This window comes from Trematomus bernacchii, unplaced genomic scaffold (assembly GCF_902827165.1).
Source record: "Trematomus bernacchii unplaced genomic scaffold, fTreBer1.1, whole genome shotgun sequence".
Lineage (NCBI taxonomy): Eukaryota > Metazoa > Chordata > Actinopteri > Perciformes > Nototheniidae > Trematomus > Trematomus bernacchii.
In genome coordinates, this window is record NW_022987705.1 from 5,855,177 (window position 1) to 5,879,651 (window position 24,475).

Here is a 24,475-nt window from a genome sequence, read left to right on the forward strand (position 1 = left end):
GGATGGAAGCCTTTACCATACAGTACAGACACAAACTCCACTGTTGGTTGTTTTCATAAACAAAAACAAAACAAAGGAAACCTCACTGTAAACTGTGAGTACCCCAACATGTAGTGTTTCTCACTGAATGTCTTCCTCTGCTGCAAAGTGTAAAAAATATAGATTTCACAGTCCCAGTCCTGCTGCAAGCTGATGTGAATAGAAAAGGCTGTGAGGCTGCAGACTAGTCTCAAGGCAGAGGAGGGGAACATATTTAATTTAACATTTAAGCTCACCTCAGCAGACACATAAAGGCACCTCAGAGACAAAAACAAACCAATATTTATAAAACATGGCACATATAAACATGGCACATATAAATGGGTCCATATGGAAATAGAGGACAGTCTTATGCTTATTTAGCTCAAAATAAAAATGGTTAGATAAAAACTCATTATTATTAATATTATTAGTTCAGTGTGAAGGTCAAAGCCATCACTGTTCAATAGAGCCTAGAAGAACACACTAAACCCTTTAAACACAATAAAAAACAAAGAGTTCGCTTAAATAAGTGGATTCAAGAGAGATTATTTTGTGCATGTAACCAACTAAATATATATTTGTAATGCAGTCTATAGTGGTATACACCTCCATAATGGTGTTGCCTGGAGTCTGGACTAATGGCTAAAACAGCACAGCTGTTCTCCCACAGGAAACATTTTAACACCCCATGGACATACTCAGTCTTTACAGGGGCCAATCACACGGCGCCCTAACCAGAGATGCGCCGCGCAGTCTGAGCGCACTGATCTCAACTCTGGCTGCTGGACAACTCCGGAGCTGCGACGCAACCAGAAGCAAGTCCACTCCAAATGCGACACAACAACGCGCACTTTGAGGCTGTAGTGTGACTGGAACTGACTGGTGATCAGCTGCAGAGAAACTTTTTGGATAAATGTTACGCGTCCAACAGAGATCAGTAAAACCGGGATCCGTAACAATAAATGGGACATCACAAATCGCGAGAACTTGATTCCCTCCAGTTTAGCCAACTTTGTGCGGTAGCCCATCCGATCTGCCTCGGTCCGTGCAGAGCAGGAGGCTGGATGTGGCAGGAGACGGGTCACTGAGCTGTAGAGCCGGGTGCGAGTTTCCCCAGACCCCAACTCTCCAATGTCACCGGACAGGATGATGATCATCGGACTCCTGCTCAACGTCTTATCCCATGGTGAGCATTGCATTTCTTATTTCTAACAGATGGCATCTCTGTTATTGAATCAGCCACCTTTTAAACTGTAGGCTATATCATACATTTAGTCTGTTGAATCTGGTAGTGTGGGGCTCCAAAGGTGTCTTTCAGTAGCCAGAACTTGAATAATAATGCACAAATGAATTCCAGTTGTTTCAACCATTCATGAATATGATGATGATGACTATACAAATGGATTGTTATTAAGCCCTCTGCCCAGATCCACCAAATTGTAGTCTGATTTTGTTCAAGTATATTTTATTTAGATTCCCCAGGCTCCCCAGAAATTAACTTTAAGTGCTACGTTTTTGAAAATATTTTGACATAGCTCATGTAGTTCTGATATAGAACATGTGGCTCAAAACAAAGGAGGGAAATAAAGAATGACTGCACGTTTAAGAATAAGACAGATATTTACTATTCCAGGTTTCAGTGAAACTTTGTAAAAGGACCTTAAAGAAAATATTAAAAAGGTCCATAAAACCAGGTTTATTGTAGCAGACACCTTTTACATCTGGATGACATCATAGGTCCAGGTCTGCTATCTACCTTGGCCACGTTCCAAAAATAGCTGTTCATCTTCCCATGTATTGATTACCCTGTCTCCAGATCATGGAAATATCACACATGCAGTTAAAGTAAATTATGTACTCCTTTACATTAAAAGCATTTGGCTGCCACATCTGTGATTCATCGACATTTTACACAAGTTGTGCATTAGAAGTTGAAAGGATGAGAGATTTAAGGTAAAAATTCATAACTTCACTGTATCAGTTTGTAGTGTCACTGATTTAAAAAGTCTTTGTCTTGCTGGTCATTAAAGGGAAACGTGGTGAAATTTGACATTACAGTTGATGCATCTGCTGCTACCACAAACACACAAAATGAGTTATAATTATTAAAGTCAATCATGTGGCTGAGGCTGGATAATAAATCTCCCAGTGGAGCATAACGCTTGTTGATCTGTTATTGATTATCTGCTATCTATGTCATTTTGTGTTCTTCAGTGCTCAAGCAGGATCAGACATGTCTTTTCATTATTTGATTGGGGTTGTCTGCAGGTCGTATCCTAATCCATAGTTAACATTGAACAGATGAAACACAGCTCACACCCCGTGCTGTTCACTGCGGAAATGCAATGCAAATACTGTAATTGTTGGGATTATTTCAGTAGTGCAGGAAATGCATGCTTCACTGCATCCAGCAAAATGCAGATACTATCAGGGAAGGCTGCCCATTAGAGATTAGTATCATAAAAGGATACATGTTCTCTTGTGAATGTCAAACCTCTCTCAGGCACCCAGTTTATCATATGTGTCAAACCACCTGGCCGGCACTTAGGGGGAATCACACCCAGAAAAGCAGGTATCTTTAAGCACTATTTAATGGAGATCTGAGTCATTAGAGAGGCAAATTAGACAGACTGTCGTGATGTTGATTTCTACTCTTATACCTGATTGCAAAGTCATTGATGACATTTCAATTTGGTTAATTGACATCATTTAGTAAAGGTGAAATCTTGGCAGAACTCAGTAGAGTAGTCAGGTTGTTTTTTTGACAAATCTGTTGGATAGATCTGTTATTTTCTACTTTGTGTTCAGTCTGAATGACTTTCTTTCTAGGTCCACAGTTATCATATATATAGCCCATGAGAACTGTATTTCATTTCAAACAATATTATTTTTTACCTTGTTATATATCTCTCATTGCCTTGTCCTCCGTGATTCAAACAATGGCCCTCAGTTGGACCCTTAGAGGTAACAGCCTTCCCAAAATGTCTGTCACCACCGACGCTGCGCTGAGCTATGCTCTCATTAATGTGTCGTCACAACATTGAAACATCCAAAAAGAAAGAGGATATTTGCACCTGCTTGTAAAGATCACGTATTCTCTATCAACTATATGAAGAAAAACCTGCAGCTGCTGCATGACGTCACACTTTGACACCAAGAAAACATAAAAAGCATCCTGCGTATAAGACATATTTTATAAACTGTCATTTCCCCGAGTTGTGTGTCACTGATTTGACCCTAAAACTCAGATGACATTCCACTTTTTCTATCCCTCTCATTTTCTATTGTTGAAATGCATTGATGCATTCATCTGCATCTTTTTCCAAATTAATACCAATGTAATGGTTACAAATGATGCATGAGATCAGCGTACAGTACCTTTGTCAGATAAATCAATGGACAGCAGGCTATTGTTGAATCTCATTAAACCTGACGTTGACCCTTTGCTGCTCTGTTATCACCCCTGGTGATAGAGTGCTGCTATTTTTGGTGCTTCATTTAGTGGACGCAATTGAGCCGTGCCACCGTTGTCATAGATTTATTAGAGCTAATTTTCCGGCTGTGTTAAATTACACAGGTCTACATTGAGTTAATATTCACACGCTCGAGCTGTTTTTCTTTTAAGGGTTTGACTTTTTGATGTACGCACTGTGTAGGGGTTTGAGCGCCCTCATGCACACGTTTTCCAATCCTTTACCTCTTTATCTTTCCCACCGTGCCGAGGACTCTTCCCTCTTTCTGCTGAGGCATTGTCTTTATGCACCCTGTGCCTGTAATTCAGTTTTCGTTTAGGACGACAGCACACAGAGATTAAATTGGCAACGTGCCCATTGAACATTACTTAGATACAAAAATAACATTAAATACTCTTTCTGAATAAGCAATTATTTCACCTATGTGATCTTTTACTTATAAATAAAAATTGAGGATAACTTCAACATCAAAATGTGGGTTTGTGAATGACACCTGAAATCTACTCACTCTCATGAATGTGAATTAATATAACTTAAGTGTTATTGCCTCCTATGCTTTATATGGCGTTGAGTGCTCTGCATCTTGATGGCACCAACAAAACACCAGAGCAGGATGTGGAGAAATTATTTTGGACTGCACCAGGTAGCAGGAGGCAGGAGCCTGAAATATTCACACAGCTCCACACACCCTAACTGGCTGATGCAAGTATGTACTTTACTTGGAGTACAGAGGAGAGGTGTTTGGCTGCGTGATGTGGCTGCACGATGGAGCACCTCATTAGACAAGGCCTCCATGTACTGAATACACTTGGCAACAGTTGATTCAGAAGATGAAACACTGATTTTTGCACGCACTTGGTGAGTTGTCTAGACAATACGCTGTAAGAACCTACAGGTGTTAAAAGCACCTAAAGTACAGGCATAATCAAGTTATTCTTCTTTTCTCAGCTCTCAGTCATCACACTCTGCTCTATAGCCAACAACCTGTCTGTCATGTGGCAGAGTTTTTCCCTTTTAGTTGAACTGTCCCTATCTTTATGCCATTATAATGAGAACTGTCACAGTGAGGTGCGTACTGGATCAGGTATTGGACCCAAATGCAGACAGTTGAGGAGGCGGCAGGATGAACTCAGTGGTTTATTATTGAGATATTCTTACGCAGTCCAAATAAAGCAGGCACGCAACAAAACACCAGATTGCAACAATGACAAACTGACAGATAAAACTTAGGATCCAGGTCAGTGTGTGGAGCTGGATTTAATCAGAAGGAATAGGAGGAAGGCGGAGCAGAGGAGGGAGGAGGGGACAGGTGTGTAGATGGGTGTGGGTCTCGTGATTGGGAATAGAGGGAAAGGATCATCTGTTGGACGGATGAAAAATGACAATGATTGGCCCTTGGCAATATGCTGCCTACAAATGGGTTTGTGATTGTCGTTTTCCTTAGAAGAGACCACATACAAGCACCCAACCTTGAGTGACCTTGAGTTGTGATGGGCTTGCTTATTGTTATTTTAGTCACATTGAGTTTTTCTTTGCAATTTCTTTGTCCTAGGTAAAGTATATATTCCAGCCTCATCCCTGTCCTCTGTCATTACGCTGCATTATGTTACACGCTTGCCAGGTTTATTGCCATCACTATTTATGAAGACGACAGACAAGGCATCATTTTAAGCCGATTAACTGAAATTGTAGCTTTTTGTGAAATGAGGGTAGTGAAATCAAGTTGTCTTTTGACGTGAACTTTCTGTTTGTGCTGCCATCACTGAAGTCCTGATGGAAAGAAAGCCGTAGGAGCCTCTAGTGGAAAGATGTTGGATAGACATAAAGTGAGGAGAAAATGGCAGAAATTACATCTGGCATGTGCAGCATCATGGAGGCATTGAGAAGAAATGAAAGTAACATACTCAAAGAAAGAAAGTGGAGGGTTCAGGAAAACATGTCTGACTAAAGGACAGGGTTGGAAGGCTAACATTCAAAATGTATTCCTACAATAGTTTCCTGTAAAATGTAATCAGCGACCTAATCTGAGTTAATTCTAGTTGAATTACTTAAGTATATTATGCAAGCCAACTGAACAATGTAACCTTAGAAAAGAAGAAACCAAGGTATTTAAATGTGTCCTCTGCTCAGGGATTTTTTATTCACGGAAACCTGCCTTTCATGAAGCATATTCAGGCAGTAGCCTATTCACCAACAATGAAACACATGAGCACATTCTACAGTTTAAAGAAAAATACATAAAATCTGAGTTGACAGAAAATGCTTCATTTGAGTTTAATACATACAGAAAAGCTCACACACACTATTTTGTGAACATATAGGTTCATCTACTGAACAAATGGACCAAAGAAAGTGAAAACTATAAAGCAGATTCAGGCAGTAAAGTATTAGCCTACAGAACAGTACAGTTTACAAAGAAGAAATACAATCTGATCCTTAACAACACAATATGCTCTTTTTGAGTTTTTTGTAACATTGTTATCCTGCTAGTAATCCCCAATTTATAGAAATTAACAATGTTCTTTATTGCCTCTTTTTTTATGTAGCTGTAAGGGAAAGTACTGTTAAACAAACTGTCTCCTGATAACGTAATCCTGTTACCTTAACTCCGGTACTCCAAAGCCTGCTTAGTGGTATATACAACCACACAAATGGGCACATATTTGTACGTAATTTTGAAACCCACAATGCAGAACACATTAAAAATAATTAATCTTGATTTGGTATCAAGAAAATACATTCCGAAAAATGAAACAGAACTCATACTGTGTCTTTAAACAGAGCTGCTCCACCGAGGTGCCCAGGGCAGTGCCTGAAGTTATCTCATAACAAAGAGAGAAATGTGCAAACTGCTAAGATTATGTTTAACGTTAATAGAAAGTCTAATGTTGCAAGACAGTGAACTGATTGGTTGGAAAGTGCCAAATTTAGAGCTCAGCAGAAATAACTCAGTAAGGGCGCACACAGGTTTAAATAAGCACAAAAAAAGTGTCCGTCAAGAAGAAACTCATCTGTCCACTGCTACACAAATAGAGAGGAAGTCTAGTTCATTACACATCATATCTGATATAATTAAAAAACAGGAAACTGAAATATCTCTTTACCTTTTATATAAAATTGATGTTCTCTACAAGCAGTGCAGAGATCCTCCATAAGCGCTAATGGCACAAGATGGTGCTGTCTTTTTAATCTAATTTTAATTATTGGAAGCTAATGGGGTCAGCCATTTTGAGTTTTGTCTTTTGTTTATTTTTAGACTTGGACCTAATATACTAGTTTCTGTTGCAAACGTTTGCAAAGACCCCCTTTTTCTTTTGCCATCTGCTCTGTCCAACTTTTAATAAATATATATATATATTTTTGAATGAATGAAGTAGCTTAAATTAAAATTTAAATCAGTCATGTTGGCAGGAACACCATTGTTTTGACAAACAAATGTGCTCTATTGTCCTGCAGCTTACTCGTTCCCAGTATGGTCTTGTGAGGTCAATTAGCTTCACATTAGCACTCCATTTGCTGCACAGCATATTGGGAATATTCACATAGTATTTATACATGCATTTACAATAAACCAGGATTAAGCATTAAAGGGGCCCTATGCTTTTTTGGGTTTACCCTTTCCTCCATTGGACTCCTTTGTTTACTTCTGTAATATAGTGACCTCACTACGTAACACTCACACTTCTATTGGCTATTGATATGCTTGTTTTCTTTCACTGAAGTCTGACGAGATCTTAAAGGAGTACATTTAGTCGCAAATTACCTGAACTATTAATTGGTTGAACAAATGTTTGCTGATTCATTTTCAGTGTAATTGATTTTCTGACTGATTACTGAAGCTGCATTTTGAGGGGAAAACTGACAGGTATAAACATTCTTTACTGGTACCATATTTCACTTAAGTCCATATATATGGCTTTATAAGAAGTGTTAATGTGCATGTGAACACACTCATGCATATACAGTTCACTCAGTAATGCCACTGGTTTGACTGTAATTCAGTTGAATGTGTGTAACAGAAGTAGTAACAAGTGTTTCTGTAGTCTCACTTTAGCTCCGTCTTGACGCCTTTCTGCCATTTCCTCCTCCAAGCTTACGACTTATTTCCAAAATGTCCCTTCTGACACGATCTCTGTGAACACATTTCACATCAGAATCACGCCCGGGTCTCCTCTCAAGTCAAATTACTGCCCAACAATCTGGATGCTCTACTACCCATCCCACGCATTTGAAATCAACGGAAGAGAAATGTCACCAAACAAGTTTACACATGAATATCTGTCTGTGTGTGTGTGTGGTTTGTCATTTATGGCGTTAACCTTCATCAGCTTTGCCTCACCAGTTCTATTAATCACCTCAGTGAGAAATCAATAGGGTGTACCATTATGGTTCAGATATCAAATTAATTCATCTCGCTTCTCGCTACTTTTCTTTTTCCATAAAACACACTGACAAATCCCTCAACCTAGACTTTTACTTTGGGGATGTGTTGCATATCAAACAGCAACATGTGATCACACTGCTGTGTGTGTGTGTGTGTGTGTGTGTGTGTGTGTGTGTGTGTGTGTGTGTGTGTGTGTGTGTGTGTGTGTGTGTGTGTGTGTGTGTGTGTGTGTGTGTGTGTGTGTGTGTGTGTGTGTGTGTGTGTGTGTGTGTGTGTGTGTGTGTGTGTGTGTGTACAAATCAAAGCTCTCGGAAGCTAAATTTGCTGATAGTCTCTCTTTATCATTGTTAAGCCAGGGGGGGGCAAACAGTGAGAATGAATAATGAATTATCTGCCCAAACAGGAGATTACACGAAGGCTGTTTAAAGTGCAGCTAAACATGGCTGAATTTAATACTTTAGAATAATAATCAAAGTATCACGATCCATAGATAGGCAGGTAATCATCACCTTTACACACCTTTGGGAATCTGTGACTGTGAGTTATTGCTTTTTGTGTCACTAGTGTTTTTTCCTTTTCAAACCCCTGGAGTCGATGCATTCGTCTTGTCCGGTTTCCTGCAGCGGCGCTGAAGCGGAGCCTCTGTTTTTTGATATGTCTAATGCCAAAGTGAGACATGGACCTCATGTGGAGCCTGAGATTGCAAAACATGCAGCTGCAGAATTGGATTGGAGCTGCGCTTTGTGCCGCCAGTCAGCAGGAGCTTAATCGAAGTGTGTGACCGATCTAACACAATGCCGTGTGTGTGCGTGTGTTTGATGTATATGGTAATGTTCCGAAGCACAAGTCCATATGAGGATAAAATAGGTACAGATATTTGTTAACAGGAGAGTTCAAACACTCCTCCATTCATTTGTAGTTTCACAACATATTCTTAAATGCCTGCCAGTCAGTTTCTTTTGTGAAGTTAAAAAGTGACAGGATACAGCAAATTAGACAGATAAAACAGCCAAGCCATTTTCCTTTTCTACAATGCATAAAGTGTAATTTGCGGGGACAATTACGTGTCACATTTGAGAACATTAGTTTCTTGAAATGCTCTCATCTCCCTCAGGCTGCCTTCTGGCCTTCCTGCATTGTGTTGCACATGGAACAAAAATCATTAATATGAAATGTTTTTAGACTGAACACTGTCAATCAGAACACTCTTAATCACTGTGGACCAACATGGCTGTGATTCTCCTGAATAATGTATTCCTTTAGAGGGAATGTATTTGATGATAAGCAACACATTTTTTCTCAATGACCCCTTGTAAAACATAATGGGTTGAATTGTTTTAAATACATACACAGCCAACACAATTCTACAATATCTTCAATTGGAGTATTTTTGTACGTGAAGCAGACTTTTTGTGATAACTTTAAAGGGGTCCTACTATGCTTTTTGGGGTTTTAACTTCCCTGTAGTGTGTTATATAGGTTTTTGTGCATGTAAATGTGGCGTGTTGCGCAGTGGATTAGTGCGTTGGTGTTCGGATAAGGAGAGCACAGGTTCAAACCCCACTGCAGCCCCCTGCTGCAAAATGTTTGGCCCCCCGCTGTTTAAGTGTCCTTAACAATAATAACAGCAGTGCTTTAACATCCATGAGAACATATCACTTAAAGGTGGGGTAGGTAAGTTTGAGAAACCGGCTCGAGATACACTTTTTGTTATATTCCATGGAATGCTCTTAACATCCCGATAGCAATGAATATCTTAAGTGCTTTGACAAAAAATCCATACAAAAATGTCATCTGTGGAAGCCGTGGCGCTGTAAAAAGCACGACCAATCATTTTAGACGGCCCGGCTAAAATAACTGGATGGCCTACCTGCCTGTCAGCCTTCCATCTGTGCACAAACTTATCTCGTGCCCTCATTGGTCATGTGCGCGTTCGTGTGTGTTGGAGGAGGGGCTCTATAAGGAAGTGGCAGATTATTTCCGGTTGTGTATTTTCTAATTCTAGTGCACTCGAGCTGGTTTCTCCAAAATTACCTACCCCTCCTTTAATGTATCACATGTTAAATACCTAGACACCACACTAGTGTTTTGAAATCTTTAAATACATTTTAACTATCTATTTTCTAAATGCTGCCATCACTTTGCCAGCACTTGACAGGTTTTTAAAGTAATTATTGCATGTTTACTTCTTTCCAGATGGCTATGGGATTTGGATGTAATCCAGTATGGTAAAAGTAAATAAACTCCACACTTGCTTGAGGAGGGTTTATTATTTTTAGCCAACATTTTATTTTTGAAATATGAAAAGATACTTTTTTGGCAATGCTCCCTTGTTGGTGGTTCAAGTCCTTGCAGGAAGATCCAAGAAGCTTCCAAGACTTGAGAGTTGGCTTTTGAACGGCTTCATTTTTTAGTCCCGGAAACTAACAAATTCCCTACCTCCCTTTTGGGTCGTACTTTTATTTTTCAACTAGCTTGTGAATGCAAAGGGGTTGGGCAACGTACCCTCAAATCTTGGATGGCCTCTTTTCTAAGAAGCACTGAACAGATAAAACTAAAAAATCAAAACATTCTCATTCAGCAGCTCTTATTTGTCACACCAAAACTAACATCATTTTAACAGAGTTGTAGGAGATTGCAGAGCAGGGAGGAAGGACAGCAGGTTTTGACATAATTTATTTATAATAAATGTTGATGTGAGGTGACTGGCAGCTCATGCAGGTTATTTAGTACGAATGTTGAGACACTGTGAGGTAAAGATATGGTACATAAGCAAAAAGTGAACTGTAAGACTGTGTAGATAAATCATTATGCATCAACTAGGAGCCCCAACAGGAGGAAGAAGAAACAGTTAATTATCATAATTAACCATAATAACAGTCCATAGTGTTGTTAAATTATCCAAGAGACACTGAGGACTCGCCCACGTTGGCACTCTATTACACTTGTGTGCTTTCATTTTAATCCTCCTTGTTGGACATTATAGTAACTTGCAGTGCGGTGGAGAGCAATTCCCTAGCTCTGGTGTACTGTAATCACAGCCTAATTAGCTTAAAGAGTCCGACTGGATGATGACTATAAACCAAAACCTTTGCACATACACAAATACACATATTGGTGATAATGTTGGCAGCCAGTACTGACACTATATCAACCCCTCCTCCAGGTAGTCAGAGATGGCAAAAGTACACACATCCTTTACTCAAGTAGAAGTACAGATACTTGTGTTTAAAAATACTTTGGTAAAAGTAGAAGTACTGACTAAACTTCTTTACTCAAGTCAAAGTAAAGAAGTATGGGCTTTGAAATGTACTTTAGTAAAAAGTACCCATAACTAGCAGCTGTTTTAAAGAGTACCTGACCTCCCTTTATATTAACAGAACAATAATGTCATTGTTAGCTAATGAATGTTTCCATGCTGAACAACGGCAACATGACAACGTTTTCATTGGTCCCTCTTCTTTAGAGAAGACCAGGAAATGATGGATACACGGATCGTGTTCAAATCAATATTCACGCAATAACTCTAAATAATAATGATCACGCCACCAAACACACATTCAAACTAAAGTAACCAGCCTGTTTGGAAAATGTAAGAAGTAAAAGTAAAAAGTCGTCAGAAAAATAAGTAGTGGGGTAAAGTACTGATAGGCAAGGCAAGGCAAGTTTATTTATATAGCACCTTTCAGCACACGGCAATTCAAAGTGCTTTACAAAATAAAATAAAAGACATTTAAGAAGAAATACAGCAGAAACACATTATACAATGGCATTTAACAACAGGCATTAAAAAGCAAAGATAATAAAATAAACACAACAGGTATAGAATACATGAATAAAAGCCATACTGCAGTGTGGATGTAAACAGCTCCATCAAAAGCAGCGGCAAAAAGATACTTTTTCAGTCTGGATTTAAAGTAGTAAGAGTTGCAGCGGACCTGCAGGATTCAGGGAGTTTGTTCCAGCTTGTCGGGGCATAATAGCTAAACAAGTTCAAGGTTCAAGGTTCAAGGTTCTTTATTGTCAATCTGACATAGCTACAGAGTAATTATGCAGTTGAAAATCTTATGTCACAGGCTTCTCCAACAATGCAACATAATAACATAACATAATAACAATAAGAGCAAGAGCAATACAAAAATAATAATAGTTATAAAAATGAAATAAAGTTATGATGTGGAATAGTGCAGTATGAGTCTATATACAAGTTTCACTGCCCGCGGGAAGAAACTGTCTCCGAATCTTCTTGTCCTTGCCAGGATGCTGCGGTAACGTCTGCCAGACGGCAACAGAAAGAACAGTTTGTGGCTGGGGTGATGGGGGTCTTTGATAATCCGTAGTGATTTCTTCCTGAGCCGCTGGGAGTAAAGGTCCTCCATGGATGGCAGCTCCGTCCTGGTGATGTGCTGTGCAGTTTTCACCACCCTCTGTAAAGCCTTACGATCGAGGTCGGTGCAGCTGCCGTACCAGGCCGTCATGCTGCCAGTGAGGATACTCTCTATGGTGCACCTGTAGAAGTTGCAGAGTATCCTGGAATCCATTTTGAACCTCCTCAACCTGCGGAGGAAGAAGAGCCGCTGTCGAGCTTTCTTGGTGATGGTGGTGGTGTGAAGAGACCATGTCAGGTCCTCAGTGATGTGGACCCCAAGGAACCTGAAGCTTTTGACTCTCTCCACCGTAGTCCCATTGATGGCGATGGGGGCGTGTCCCTCTCCCTGCTGCTTCCTGTAGTCCACAATCAGCTCCTTTGTTTTGCTGATGTTGAGATGGAGGTTGTTCTCCTGGCACCAAGATGTCAGGTTTTCGACCTCCTCTCTGTACGCCGTCTCGTCATCGTCTGTGATCTGGCCGATGACGGTCGTGTCATCAGCAAACTTCACGATGGTGTTGGAGCTGTGTGTGGCCACGCAGTCGTGGGTGAACAGGGAGTAGAGGAGAGGGCTGAGCACGCAGCCTTGAGGGGCACCGGTGTTGAGAATCAGGGTGGAGGATGTGATATTTCCCACCCGCACTGCCTGGGGTCTGCCCGTCAGGAAGTTCAGGATCCAGTCACAGAGGGCGCTGTTGAGCCCGAGGTCTCTGAGCTTGATGGCCAGCTTGGAGGGCACAATGGTGTTGAATGCTGAACTGTAGTCAATGAACAGCATTCTCACATATGTGTTCCTGTTCTTCGGGTCCAGGTGTGAGAGGGCAGTGTGGAGGGTGAGGGCTATGGCGTCGTCTGTGGACCTGTTTGCTCTGTAGGCAAACTGCAGGGGGTCCAGAGATTCAGGGAGGGAGGAGGTGATGAATAATTTGACTAACCGCTCAAAGCACTTCATTATGATGGAGGTGAGTGCTACTGGGCGGTAGTCGTTGGGGCAGGTGATGATTGTCTTTTTGGGGACAGGAATGATGGTGGAGTGTTTAAGACATGTGGGGACTACAGACTGCAGCAGGGACCTGTTGAAGATGTCTGTGAACACCTCTGCCAGCTGAACTGCACACACCCTGAGAACACGGCCAGGGATGCCATCAGGTCCAGGAGCCTTGTGTGGGTTAACCCTTTTAAAGGATTTACACACATCTGCCCTATTTAAAACAAAAGGGCAGTGTAGCTCCTGGTCCCTCTGTACCTCCACAGCCTGGCTGCTCTCAAAGCGTGCAAAAAAACTGTTTAGCTCATCTGGGAGAGATGCGCACGCAGACACTCCCGCAGCACCCCCCGCTGCTCCTTTGTAGTCAGTCATTGTCCTTAGTCCCGCCCACATATTCCTAGTGTTACAGCCTTTGAAGTCAGATTCCACCTTGTCTTTGTACTGTCTCTTTGCATTTTTTATTGCTCTCCGGAGATCATACCTAGACTTCCTGTACTCCTCCAAATCTCCCGCTGTGTGCGCGAGAGTGCGCGCTTTCAGTTTGCCGCGCACACGCTGCTTCTCCATGTTAATTCTTACTCTTGGAACAGAGAGCAGACCCGTCCCAGAAGACCTGAGACTCCTGGATGGTTCATAGTTTTGCAGGAGATCGTTAATATAATTTGGTCCTAAACCATTCAGGGGTGATACCAGAAATATGTACTTAACCAAGTATTTGTACTGCACTACTTCCCACCTCTGCAGGTAGTGTGCCAGTATCTGCCTCCTCAGACTGTGTGGTGGCGGAGCAGCGCTGCGTCCAGGAGCCGTCCTGCATGGTGCTCTATCGGCTGCTGGAGTACTGCGCGGCGGAGGAGGCCGTGTCTCCTCTCGGCTCAGACGCCCGACTCGAGTGCCTGGAGGCCCAGAACTCTTTGCAGCGTTACCGCCCGCTGCAGGTTTGCAAGTGTCAGCGCGGCTCTCGCAGGGAGGAGCACTGCCTCAAGGTCTACTGGACGGCCAGATTTGCAGGTGGGAAATATTTTCCTAGGCCCATAACTTTGACCCAGTTTATCAGTTTGTACAATGAGCACCTGCAACCTTGGGTGCTGTGCGCTCAGTGTTTTGTCTCCCTGTTCCTGCCTGTTGGCGTCAGCTGATAGAGGTGTTATGGTTTTATCTTGTTATGCACAATGTTGATTCTTCTCTCAGAACTAGCTAAATACATGGGTCTGGGGTAGAGATCTTCAGAATTGGTTTAGCAACCGCACAGCACATGTCTTTTGAATTCTCCGGCCGAAGCTCCAAATAAACCATCAAAGTTCCTGCTCTCCCCGTTTCTCTGAGTCCTGTCTCCATTGCTTCAGAAGTTTCCATCATGTGTTTGAAATCTCCATTGCATAGTCCATGTGATAAATACTCTGTACTGTTGTTTCAGCTTATGAGGAGTATGAGGTGTCTCCATATGCAGAACTGCAGTTGAATCTGGTGAAACACTTAGAGATGACACGTATGGCCTCCATCATGGCAGGTACTGCTCTGATCACAAATCCTTAAAGTTCTGCACGCTGCATGTCATGGTTTTTATTTCCCAATAAACGTTTTTCCCCCCCTCCAGCTTCTTCTCTTTCTTTGGATGGCCAGAACCAGTGTCTGAAGGCAGCGCAGGACTGTGGCCTGTATGAGAAATGTGGCTCCCTGCGGTCAGAGTATGTCGTGGCCTGCACCAAGCGAGCAACAGTCACAGACAACAGCTGCAACCGGCAGAAATGCCACAAAGCCCTGCGGCGCTTCCTGGAGCGCGTGCCCGAAGAGTACAGCTTCGCTCTGCTCTTCTGCCCCTGCTCGGACACTCTGTGCGGGGAGAGGCGGAGGAAGACCATCGTCCCGTCGTGTTCCTACGAGGAGAACGGGAGAGGGGAGGAACGAGTGGGAAAGCCCAACTGCCTGAGCCTGCAGAACTACTGCTCCAGAGACGAGCTGTGTAGGTGAGACGGCTGATTGGGGGCAACGACACACAAGTGCCCTTAATGAGGGTTTCAGCATGGGACCACACAGGAAATTAAGATTTAACAAAGTGTCCTTCAAAGCACCGAGGTATACTGTCAGACCATGTACCATAAATTACAATGAATTACTCTAGTACCTCAAAACGTCAGTATTGAAGGCCTTTTGTTGAGTTTAGTTGTTGCATTTTTAGGCAGTGTTTTGATAAATGGGTCCCAGTTTGATTTGTAACTCACAAAGGGATGTTAAACCACCAAATATTTTCATGAACAATCGTTGAATCACTAGAAGAACTATGTCAATCACCATTTCTTAGAGCCCAAATTCCCATTTTTGAAGTTTCCCTTATCCGGACCAACAGTCATAATCAACAATATTCAGATTACTGAGAAAAAGCAGCAAAGTAAAGTCTTAGTTTGAAGAAATTGGAACAATCAAATAAGTTTGAAGAAAGACTTAAATTATTAATCAGTTATCAAGATAGTGTTGAATGTGTTAATAGACTGAAGTTTTAGCTCTAACCCTCTACTCTGATAGCATACAGTATGCACATGTAGCAGAACCAGATACAATTTAGTGCTTGCAACTATAAAAAACATATCTTGTTTTCACGCTTTATCCAACATATAGCAGTAATAGTGTAAGATATGATTGTTCAACAGCAAATGCAGGAACGATAATCACCTTAGCAGATGTTTAATAAAGAAGGTTGTTGTGGCCTTAAACACAGCTCCTTCCTGCCTTTGGTCAGTGGCCATGTAAACACAACAATAACATCAAATATGTCCTTAAAATAACAAACTGTCTGGAGTAAGCCTGGGAGTTTATTTACTTGCATACATTCTGGTATTTACTTCTTTCTCTGCTCAGGGATAAAGGTCTCAAAAGATAATGACTACATTTGTTTGTTTTTTTACACTTTCATCACTGATCGGAGGGAAATATAAACAGTGTTTGAATTTGTGGTCCCACTATAACTCGAAAAATATTTGATGATGTATGGATAGGGGCAGTTTGCTTTTAGTGTCCCAGAATTCATAGCTATGCCCCTACTCATTTGTATGATTATAATGGCATTAGTGACTCTAATTTCACTCTGCATAGGTCTTTCTTACACTAATACCGGTCTAATCTGTGTAAATGTTACAGAGGTTATTAATGAAAATTGTAGAGTTCTAGTAAATTGAAACTGAGAAGGTCACACAAAATCCCTCCTCTGTAGTATTATTAACACATTTAAAATAAGAAAAGAGAGAAGCCTTGACTGCAGCTGACATGAGCGTCCTCTTTTCCACCTGTATGGCTATCATGTGTTTCTTCTGGAAATCGTAGGAAAAGCAAAGGAGCAACTCAATGTTAGCTCAAGTTATAAAGTATTTTATATCTGCTACAAATGACAAGATGTTTTAAACGTGTGTGCATGTTTATTCGAATAATTGTTAACCAAATCTACTTGTAAAATATATACAGTAGCTTGAAACCTCTGAGACGAAGTGTTATCCTCACCCTCAGTACCAGTGGAGTAGTAGGTTGTGTATTTGTACTACTTAGAGGTAAACCAACACATTGTTTTAATGTCTCAGCACAGCTATCCATGTCTCTGTTTTGTGTTTTGCGCACAGTGTTGCTTACGCTGTGTTTGTTTTTGTAGCTAGACCCCAAATCCCAAATTGTCTAAACACTTGAAAATGCACACTCTGCTTCTCTGTGCTGACGGATTAAACTGTTTTCTCTTCTCTGTGTGTGTGTGTGTGTGTGTGTGTGTGTGTGTGTGTGTGTGTGTGTGTGTGTGTGTGTGTGTGTGTGTGTGTGTGTGTGTGTGTGTGTGTTTTTCAGATCCCGCTTCGCTGATTTCCAACACAACTGCCATGCCTCCCCTCTGTCTGCCTCTGGCTGCGTGCGAGAAAGCAGAGCCATGTGCTTGAAGGCCTACGCTGGACTCATAGGTGAGATGGAGGAAAAATAAATTACAGAGGTTTTTGTAAAAAAAAGTCTTATCCGTGATGTTTGGCTTACATCATTTTCACTTGGTTGCACAAGGAATCTAAAGGGGTTCAACTGCATAAAGCCAGCCATCAGTGCTACAAAAGGATATTGTATTTAAAACTGTATCTTAAAATAATAATCTTGCAGGCATGCAATTTTCCACATTAAGAGCTTGACAACTCTTTACACTCTTAAATTGTTGTTACACTGCATATTACCTACCATGAAGATGTGTGCTGAGAATTTCAATCTTCTGCCAAAAGAAAATATTTCGGGAAGAGTTTATAATGTCGCAGCTGCAATATGACTTTCTTTTTTAAAAACCAGGCACCATCATGACTCCTAACTATGTGAACAACAGCAGCACAGAGGTGTCCCAGTGGTGCTCGTGTGATGGCAGCGGGAACGAGTTGCAGGGCTGTCAGCGCATCATGAACATGTTCAGCAGCAACTTGTGTCTACGTGAGTCGAATGTTATTATGTTACAGCATGCAGTACAATATACCTGCAGGATTGACAAAGACAAAAAGCCTTATAACCTATTAAAGATGATTTGAAATCATATGTAAGTAATAGTCATGTGTTGTAAACATATAGAAACTTACCAACGTTTATAGTAGAAGAATGAACATGTTCTTGCAACTTTATCTCGTGATTTGAGTCATAAATGTTTAAAGGGACCCTTTTATGTAATTTTTGGGTTCATATTTGTATTTTCTGCCTCTACTGTGACGTGTCCCCATGCTTCATTGTTCAAAAAGCTCTTTATTTTTCTCATACTACCTGCTGCAGCACCTCTTTTCACCCTCTGTCTGAAACCAGAGCCCAGTCTGCTCTGATTGGTTAGTTAGCCTGGTCTGTTGTGATTGGTCAACCGCTTAGAAATGTCCCGCCCCTCAGTCTATCATGTACAATGTGTTGGAGCGCTAGTCAATTGAAGTGTGATTGTTACATAGTGATGTCATTATGCTACGGAAAGAAACTCCCTCTGGAGGAAACGTTGGGATTTATATACAGTATATATCTATATAACACACTACAGGAAATGGAAAACACCATAAAGCATAATAGGGCCCCCCGATCCTCATCTACAATACCTGCCAGTTTTTTCTGCATCAAGATAACAACAAAGGAACAGTTCACTTTGAGCTGTCAAGCCTGAGAATAACTAAATTGATCTCTCGAGATACTGTTCAAACTAAGCGGCTTTTAATGTGAATTAATGCAGAATTCAGACGAGGTGGGTCATAATTGATGATTGAGAGGGTAAACCATTGAACCGTTATGTTTTCTTATAAATAAGTAAGCAGCAAGAGACACTCTTTGGTTGGTTGCCAAATGTGCATGAGATTTCTCCAAGTTCTGTGGAGTCAATGAATTACAGCGATAAACACAAAGAGGCTTCTTCTTGAATTGTTGCCAAACTAGTAGTAATTGAAAAAGGCATCAAAACACCCCATATAAGAATCACTTTTAACTAACCATTGCTGTAGAATGTGCTTACATTAACAACAATGAGTATGCACCGTGTAACACTATGGACTGCACAGTTGGGTTTCTTTAATTGAAATGTCTCTTTTAGAGGTGGAGGAAGTACTCAGATCCTTTACTTAAAGGTGGGGTAGGTCATTTTGGAGAAACCAGCTCGAGTGCGCTAGAATTTGAAAATACACAGCCGGAAAAAATCTGCCACTTCCTTACAGAGCCCCTCCTCCAACACACACAAACGTGCACATGACCAATGAGGGCACGAGATAAGTTTGTGCACAGATGGAAGGCTGACAGGCAGGTAGGCCATCCAGTTATTTTAGCCGGGCCGGCTAAAATGATTGGTCGTGCTTTTTACAGTACTACGGCTTCCACAGATGAATTTTTTTTATGGATTTTTTGTCAAAGCACTTAAGATATTCATTGCTATCGGGATGTTAAGAGCATTCCATGGAATATAACAAAAAGTGTATCTCGAGCCGGTTTCTCAAACTTACCTTTAAGAAAAAGTAGAAACAATACGGTCCATAATTCAATAGAAGTAAAAGACCTGAATTGGAAAAAGCACAAAACGGCCCCTTTAAATAAATGCAGTACAGTAAAAAGTACCATGTTGCCATCCAAAATGTAATTGAGTAAAAATATATGTATCATATAATGTATATCAAAACTTAAGTAAAATAGTAAAAGTACTTTGTTACACTCCTCCACTGACTTCTGTATAAACAACCATTGGCGAAGGAGTGGCTGTAAAATAGAGAGCGAACCCGGATAAATTATTCAGTGTATTATTAGATGTGTCCGTTCGGTCCAGTGACATTATTTTATCGCGTGTGCTGGGAGCTAAAAGGAAGTCAGAGGTCTCCGATGCACTGAAATACTCTATAGTGTGCATGATATAAAAGTCCTTAGAAACCCACGTCTGCTTATCTGCACATAGTGAGCAACTGCATAATGGAAATTGGTTTGGCGCCCTCTTTGAACTCACTATCAGTTGTCCTCACGTTTATGTACATGAAAACTCAAAAGATCCCCACAGGTGTTACAATTCACCTTCAGGGGACATGGATGCACCAAAAGGCCTGTCACAATAAGTACAATATCGATTTATCTAAAAACATATGGACATGACCTCAATCATTTTTATCGACTTAAGTTTAAAGCAAAAAAAGAGAGAACCGCTGTTGTTGTCACTTTGTAATTGAGGTCTTCCCCATTGAGAAACTGAATTGGCAGATTATTGCCTGTCACAATTTTGAAGGTAAGCCACACAATAGTGGAAATAAATCAGCTTGGACCACATAACAATATTACAATCCTGCGATCTAAGCTACAATGTGGTTTATCCAACCTATTCAAATGTATTTCGCCCAATCATGCACAGTACTTACATATTTGCCCTAACTGTGCTTTTTTAAAGTCACTGATAATACTCTGATGATGCTTCAAGGATGAGTAACCATGTGAACCTATTGAAGATGTCCCCCGCTGATTGTGTTTCAGGCAACGCCATCAGCTCCATGGGAATCTCCGCACCTCCTCCTGTGGAAAACACTCCGGTGCCAGCGTCTCCGCCCCCCCCTCGCGTCTACCAGGAAAGGGTCCATGTCGGTGTTAACACTCTCCCTGAATTCAACAGTGTAAGCACCTCCTCTCTCTGTCTCACCATATGTGTTAGAAACAGTAGACTGTGTATCAGGAGGTAACACCAAAGTATCAGGGGGACGAAGCAGCTCCTGTACTCCGCCTCTCATTGTGGCTGAGGATTAGCCGTAGGTGTTTGCAATATTAGACTCAACCTTTACGGTTAATATTCATGTATGCACATCCATCTGCTGCATAGTCACTGCTGTGCTGGGTTGTAATTAAAAATTAACCCTAACCCACTGAAGTTGAGATGATGCGTTTTTTAAAGCCAGCTACAAAGTGAATTTCTCCTGAAATTAATCACAAAATATTATATTTAAGGAAAACCTCAAACTCAATTGCCTAAAGTGCTCTTTTAACGACAGTGCCAATCGAACAAAGTCTGCAAGAATTGCCATCTCTCCCTCTGCCTCTCTAAAGCTGCTGTCCTGCTGCTTTCTGCCTCACAACCATCACCATCCCAGCATCCACCTGTGGGCTCCGGGGGAAAGTTATTGAAAGAAAGATTAGCCGGAAGCCTAGACGCCAAACCTAACTATATGCTGCTGTTCAAAAACATTTTAAACCTGAGTTGTCTCACTCCCAATGTTTACTGCATCTTCTCAGTGTGTCTAGTTTGGTCCCCTAATAACATTCAAATGATGCAGAATCAAGTCAACACAGATGATTTTTAAGGGTTTTAAAGGTGGTCTTATATCCATAATAATAATTGTTGTTTTTTTGGAAAGCCCAGTGATCACTAGTGAACATTTACTTCTATTGTGCTACACATATAAAACACAGAGTTGACACAATCAAAGTAACAACTGAACACTTCATTCACAACATACTTTCAAACATGACTAAACAGCTGAATCCACACTGAACACAGTAGTTTCTTTGTTGGTTGGTCCACTCGGTCCAAGCTCTTAGCATTATCTCCACTGTTTTGGCTGCATCTTTAAGATCATTTTACAATAAAAATTCTGCATTCATTTGGACTTTCTCTTCTCTCCAAGCTACTAAGAATCTCTCTTTCCTCTGCTTTTACAGATGGAGGACAGCGAGGAAGAGGATCAGCAGCAGGAGGAGGAAAGCGAGGAATTCAACGTAATCCCTCCGTACTCTGAGAAGGACTCCAACACTGAATCTGGGGCCAGAGGCAGCACACGAGGAGCCGCCGGCCGGGCACTACCCTTCCTCACATTACTGCTGCTGCCTACTCTCATCCTGGACGGGGCCTGTTGGAGCTACTGAAGCCTCCGTCTCATTCTCCGCTCTTATTTCACACTCACTACCACTTTCAAATCCATCTCAGAATGAGCCACAGAGGACAAATTGCTTCATTTCTTCTTCTTCTTCCTTTTAAAAAAAATACCCTGCCTTTAGTTTATTATTCTGTTTCTCCTATCACTGCCTCCTCAAGAGCTGAAAGATATCTGTAGTCCTGCAGTATCTGCTCGAGTCCTCTCCTATGAAACACAGAGGAAAAACGTGAGCAGATAAATGAGTGCATGGGTGAATTTAGAAATGCTGTCTGGGCAAATACTCTATCTAGAGCCTGCTTCACACTCAAAGTACATCCTTGCTTTTTTTAAAAGAAGCACATTGCCCAAGGCAACATCCACTATACACACTCACAAAAACCATAACCAGTCCAGTCCGCTGCTTCCAGGCTGGAGCACGGCTTTTTATTTCTATTTCATGAATCATGTCACATCCATTTCTCTGTGGGCCCCTTCGGATCGTCCTCTCCCGGCTCCATACGCTGGCTGAGTAACATTACCCACTTTACAACAAGCTAATCAGAAACTTCTCCGCACTTAAACTACTCCATTGGAGAAGAATATGGTTTTGAAAAGTGCTGTTTTTTTTTCACATTTATGTATGACACATCTTTATGCCTCCTGCTCCCGTTGTGCGGAGAAAAGCAGAGTGCAACAGTGCTCCTTTTGTGTAAACGCCACTTAGTGTTATTCCTACCAGGGTGAGAGACTGAGAATCCAACCATACGCAAAAGTAATGAGATCAAATTATATTGTTGGAATGACGAGCAAGAGAAAAGCAACACGAGCAATTACAGCACAATTCAAATTGCTCAGCATGCGGGGGAAAGTCTGGAGTAAGGCTCAGGGGTGGAAATAGCCAATTTACTGCTGTCATACCCCCTCTCTTTTCTTGTCCTGAGGAGGTGTGTTTTTAGTGCTCCTTGCCCGTAATGTGCTTTGGATGTTTTGAGAGCAAGATGCGGAGAGACGGATGGACACAGGAGACTCTAAAGCCTGCTGGCTGCTCCAATAGTTGAGCAGCACATTGAGCCATTCTCTCTTCCTGAAATAGCTTCTGCTGATGTTAATGATTTTCTTTCTTTATGGCTCATTTTCTTGTGAAATTACGCAGCTGCAAGGGATGTAGGTAAAGAGAAGTATGGAGAAGTCTTTGTGGAGGGGTAAACTCATCTAATTTAAGGATGAGTTCACAAGAAGTTACCTTAACTCCGCAATGGAAATGTTCTCTCATGACAGAAATATCTATACCATGAACACGGGAGATTTCTAAAGACATATCATTGAAAAAAAACATTTTTGAGTGCTTGAATATTATTTTGGGAGGCAGTATTATCGCGACACTTTTTGCCTCAACTACTGGACTTGTTTACACAATGACTTGTTGACATGAGGACTGAATTTAAAGTATGAAGGCAGAAAAGTATGAAGTGTCTGTATGATCTATGCTTTTGCAAATGCAGATCCATGACCACTTCAAACTTGGTTTCAATTTCCAGAAGTCAAAGTAAATGGAAGTGAGTTTGGGAGACCTGTGGTGGCTGTTGCGCACCTCGGGCCAACATGACATCATGCAGACTTTATTAAGAGTTTGGCTACAGGAAGCTAAGCAGTGGAGGAGGGAAAGGTCAGTTAACAAAGCTCTGAAGTGTGACTGCAAGCTTAGTGGTTTCAAAAAACAATTTGGACAGAATATTTTAAAGCTAGTGCACATACTGTATATGAAATAGACACTATAGAAGAGACGTGTTGATGGATTAAAATGATAAACAAACTTTACCCATCACTGTAACAACGCAGTGTCAATGATGCTTAAAATGAACGGCATTGAGAAACACGTGTCAATACTATCATCCAGTGAGCTCTGGCCTTAATGACTGAATGTGAGTTTACATGTATTTTCACATTTCAGTAGGTTTGTTAATATTTGTAAACTACAAGTAAACACTTGCATTAAACATGGCTTGTATTTGTTTTGATGAGTTAAAGAGTTTAAAAGAAAAGAAAGCTTATTCTCCATCCATCAATTTAAATTCTTTAAGAAAATATGTGAATATTCCCTAAATTTGACTGTTTTTAGATTGTATCTTGAGAATACATTTAGCGACGCTGTACAGTACTATGTTCTACATGCTAACCTTCTTTAAAAGACATATCAAACATGCCAAATAACTCTGACTGTAATGTGTAATAACTGTGTAATTTTTGTGACATAGCAGAACAGTGTGCCGTTTCGGTAAAAAGAAGAATAAAATTCACATTTCCACGTCTGTCAGGTAAAGAAATGGGCTTTTAATGATCAATCACTGACTGCTTTGTGTGAACGTCTAACATGTTGATATTTATTTTAAGTGTAATGTTAATTTCAGTGCAAATTGGTGAGTTAATGACCTATGTACATTTTTGGAAATACATGCTGAAATATACAGCCTTGATACTATTTGGATATTGATTTGCTTTAATTAAAATCCACATGCCCCATGCATAATGACACCAGTGTGGCAGAAACAGTGGAATCATTTGAGAATTGTTATGGAAACTGGCATCAGCCTTTGCTTTAATTATAAAAAGTGCAGCATGAGGGCACTGGGCCTTTGTTTTTAATATCCAAATCCAGCCAACTGTCTACAAAATTAAGTTCTGCTTTATTTATCCCCCGAGGAGGAATTATCTTCTGCATGTTATCCATCCGTACTATTCAGGAGCAGCGGGAGAAAGGAAAAAGGAAAAAAACATCTGTGGTTTGCATTTTTTAGCCCGTTCGCTTCTAATATTCTGCCCTACTGTGTGCCTCTATACGCAGATCCACAGATAGCTCTCTGCTTCAAGAGAAAGTCAGAAACTGGAGCGCAGATGAAAGCTCTTAAA

At 41.0% G+C, this 24,475-nt stretch overlaps 1 protein-coding gene across 1 annotated transcript; it reads left to right on the top strand.

Moving 5' to 3' along the window:
* The first annotated feature begins 871 nt into the window (after positions 1–871).
* Positions 872–24,084, top strand: LOC117490241 (GDNF family receptor alpha-4-like). The gene is made up of 8 exons (XM_034139881.1): positions 872–1,207; positions 13,980–14,246; positions 14,653–14,745; positions 14,833–15,202; positions 17,058–17,167; positions 17,535–17,669; positions 20,199–20,335; positions 21,375–24,084. Exons 1-8 carry the CDS (start codon positions 1,153–1,155, stop codon positions 21,576–21,578), a joined length of 1,371 nt encoding a protein of 456 aa, XP_033995772.1. The 5' UTR covers positions 872–1,152; the 3' UTR covers positions 21,579–24,084.
* Positions 24,085–24,475: the final 391 nt, after the last annotated feature.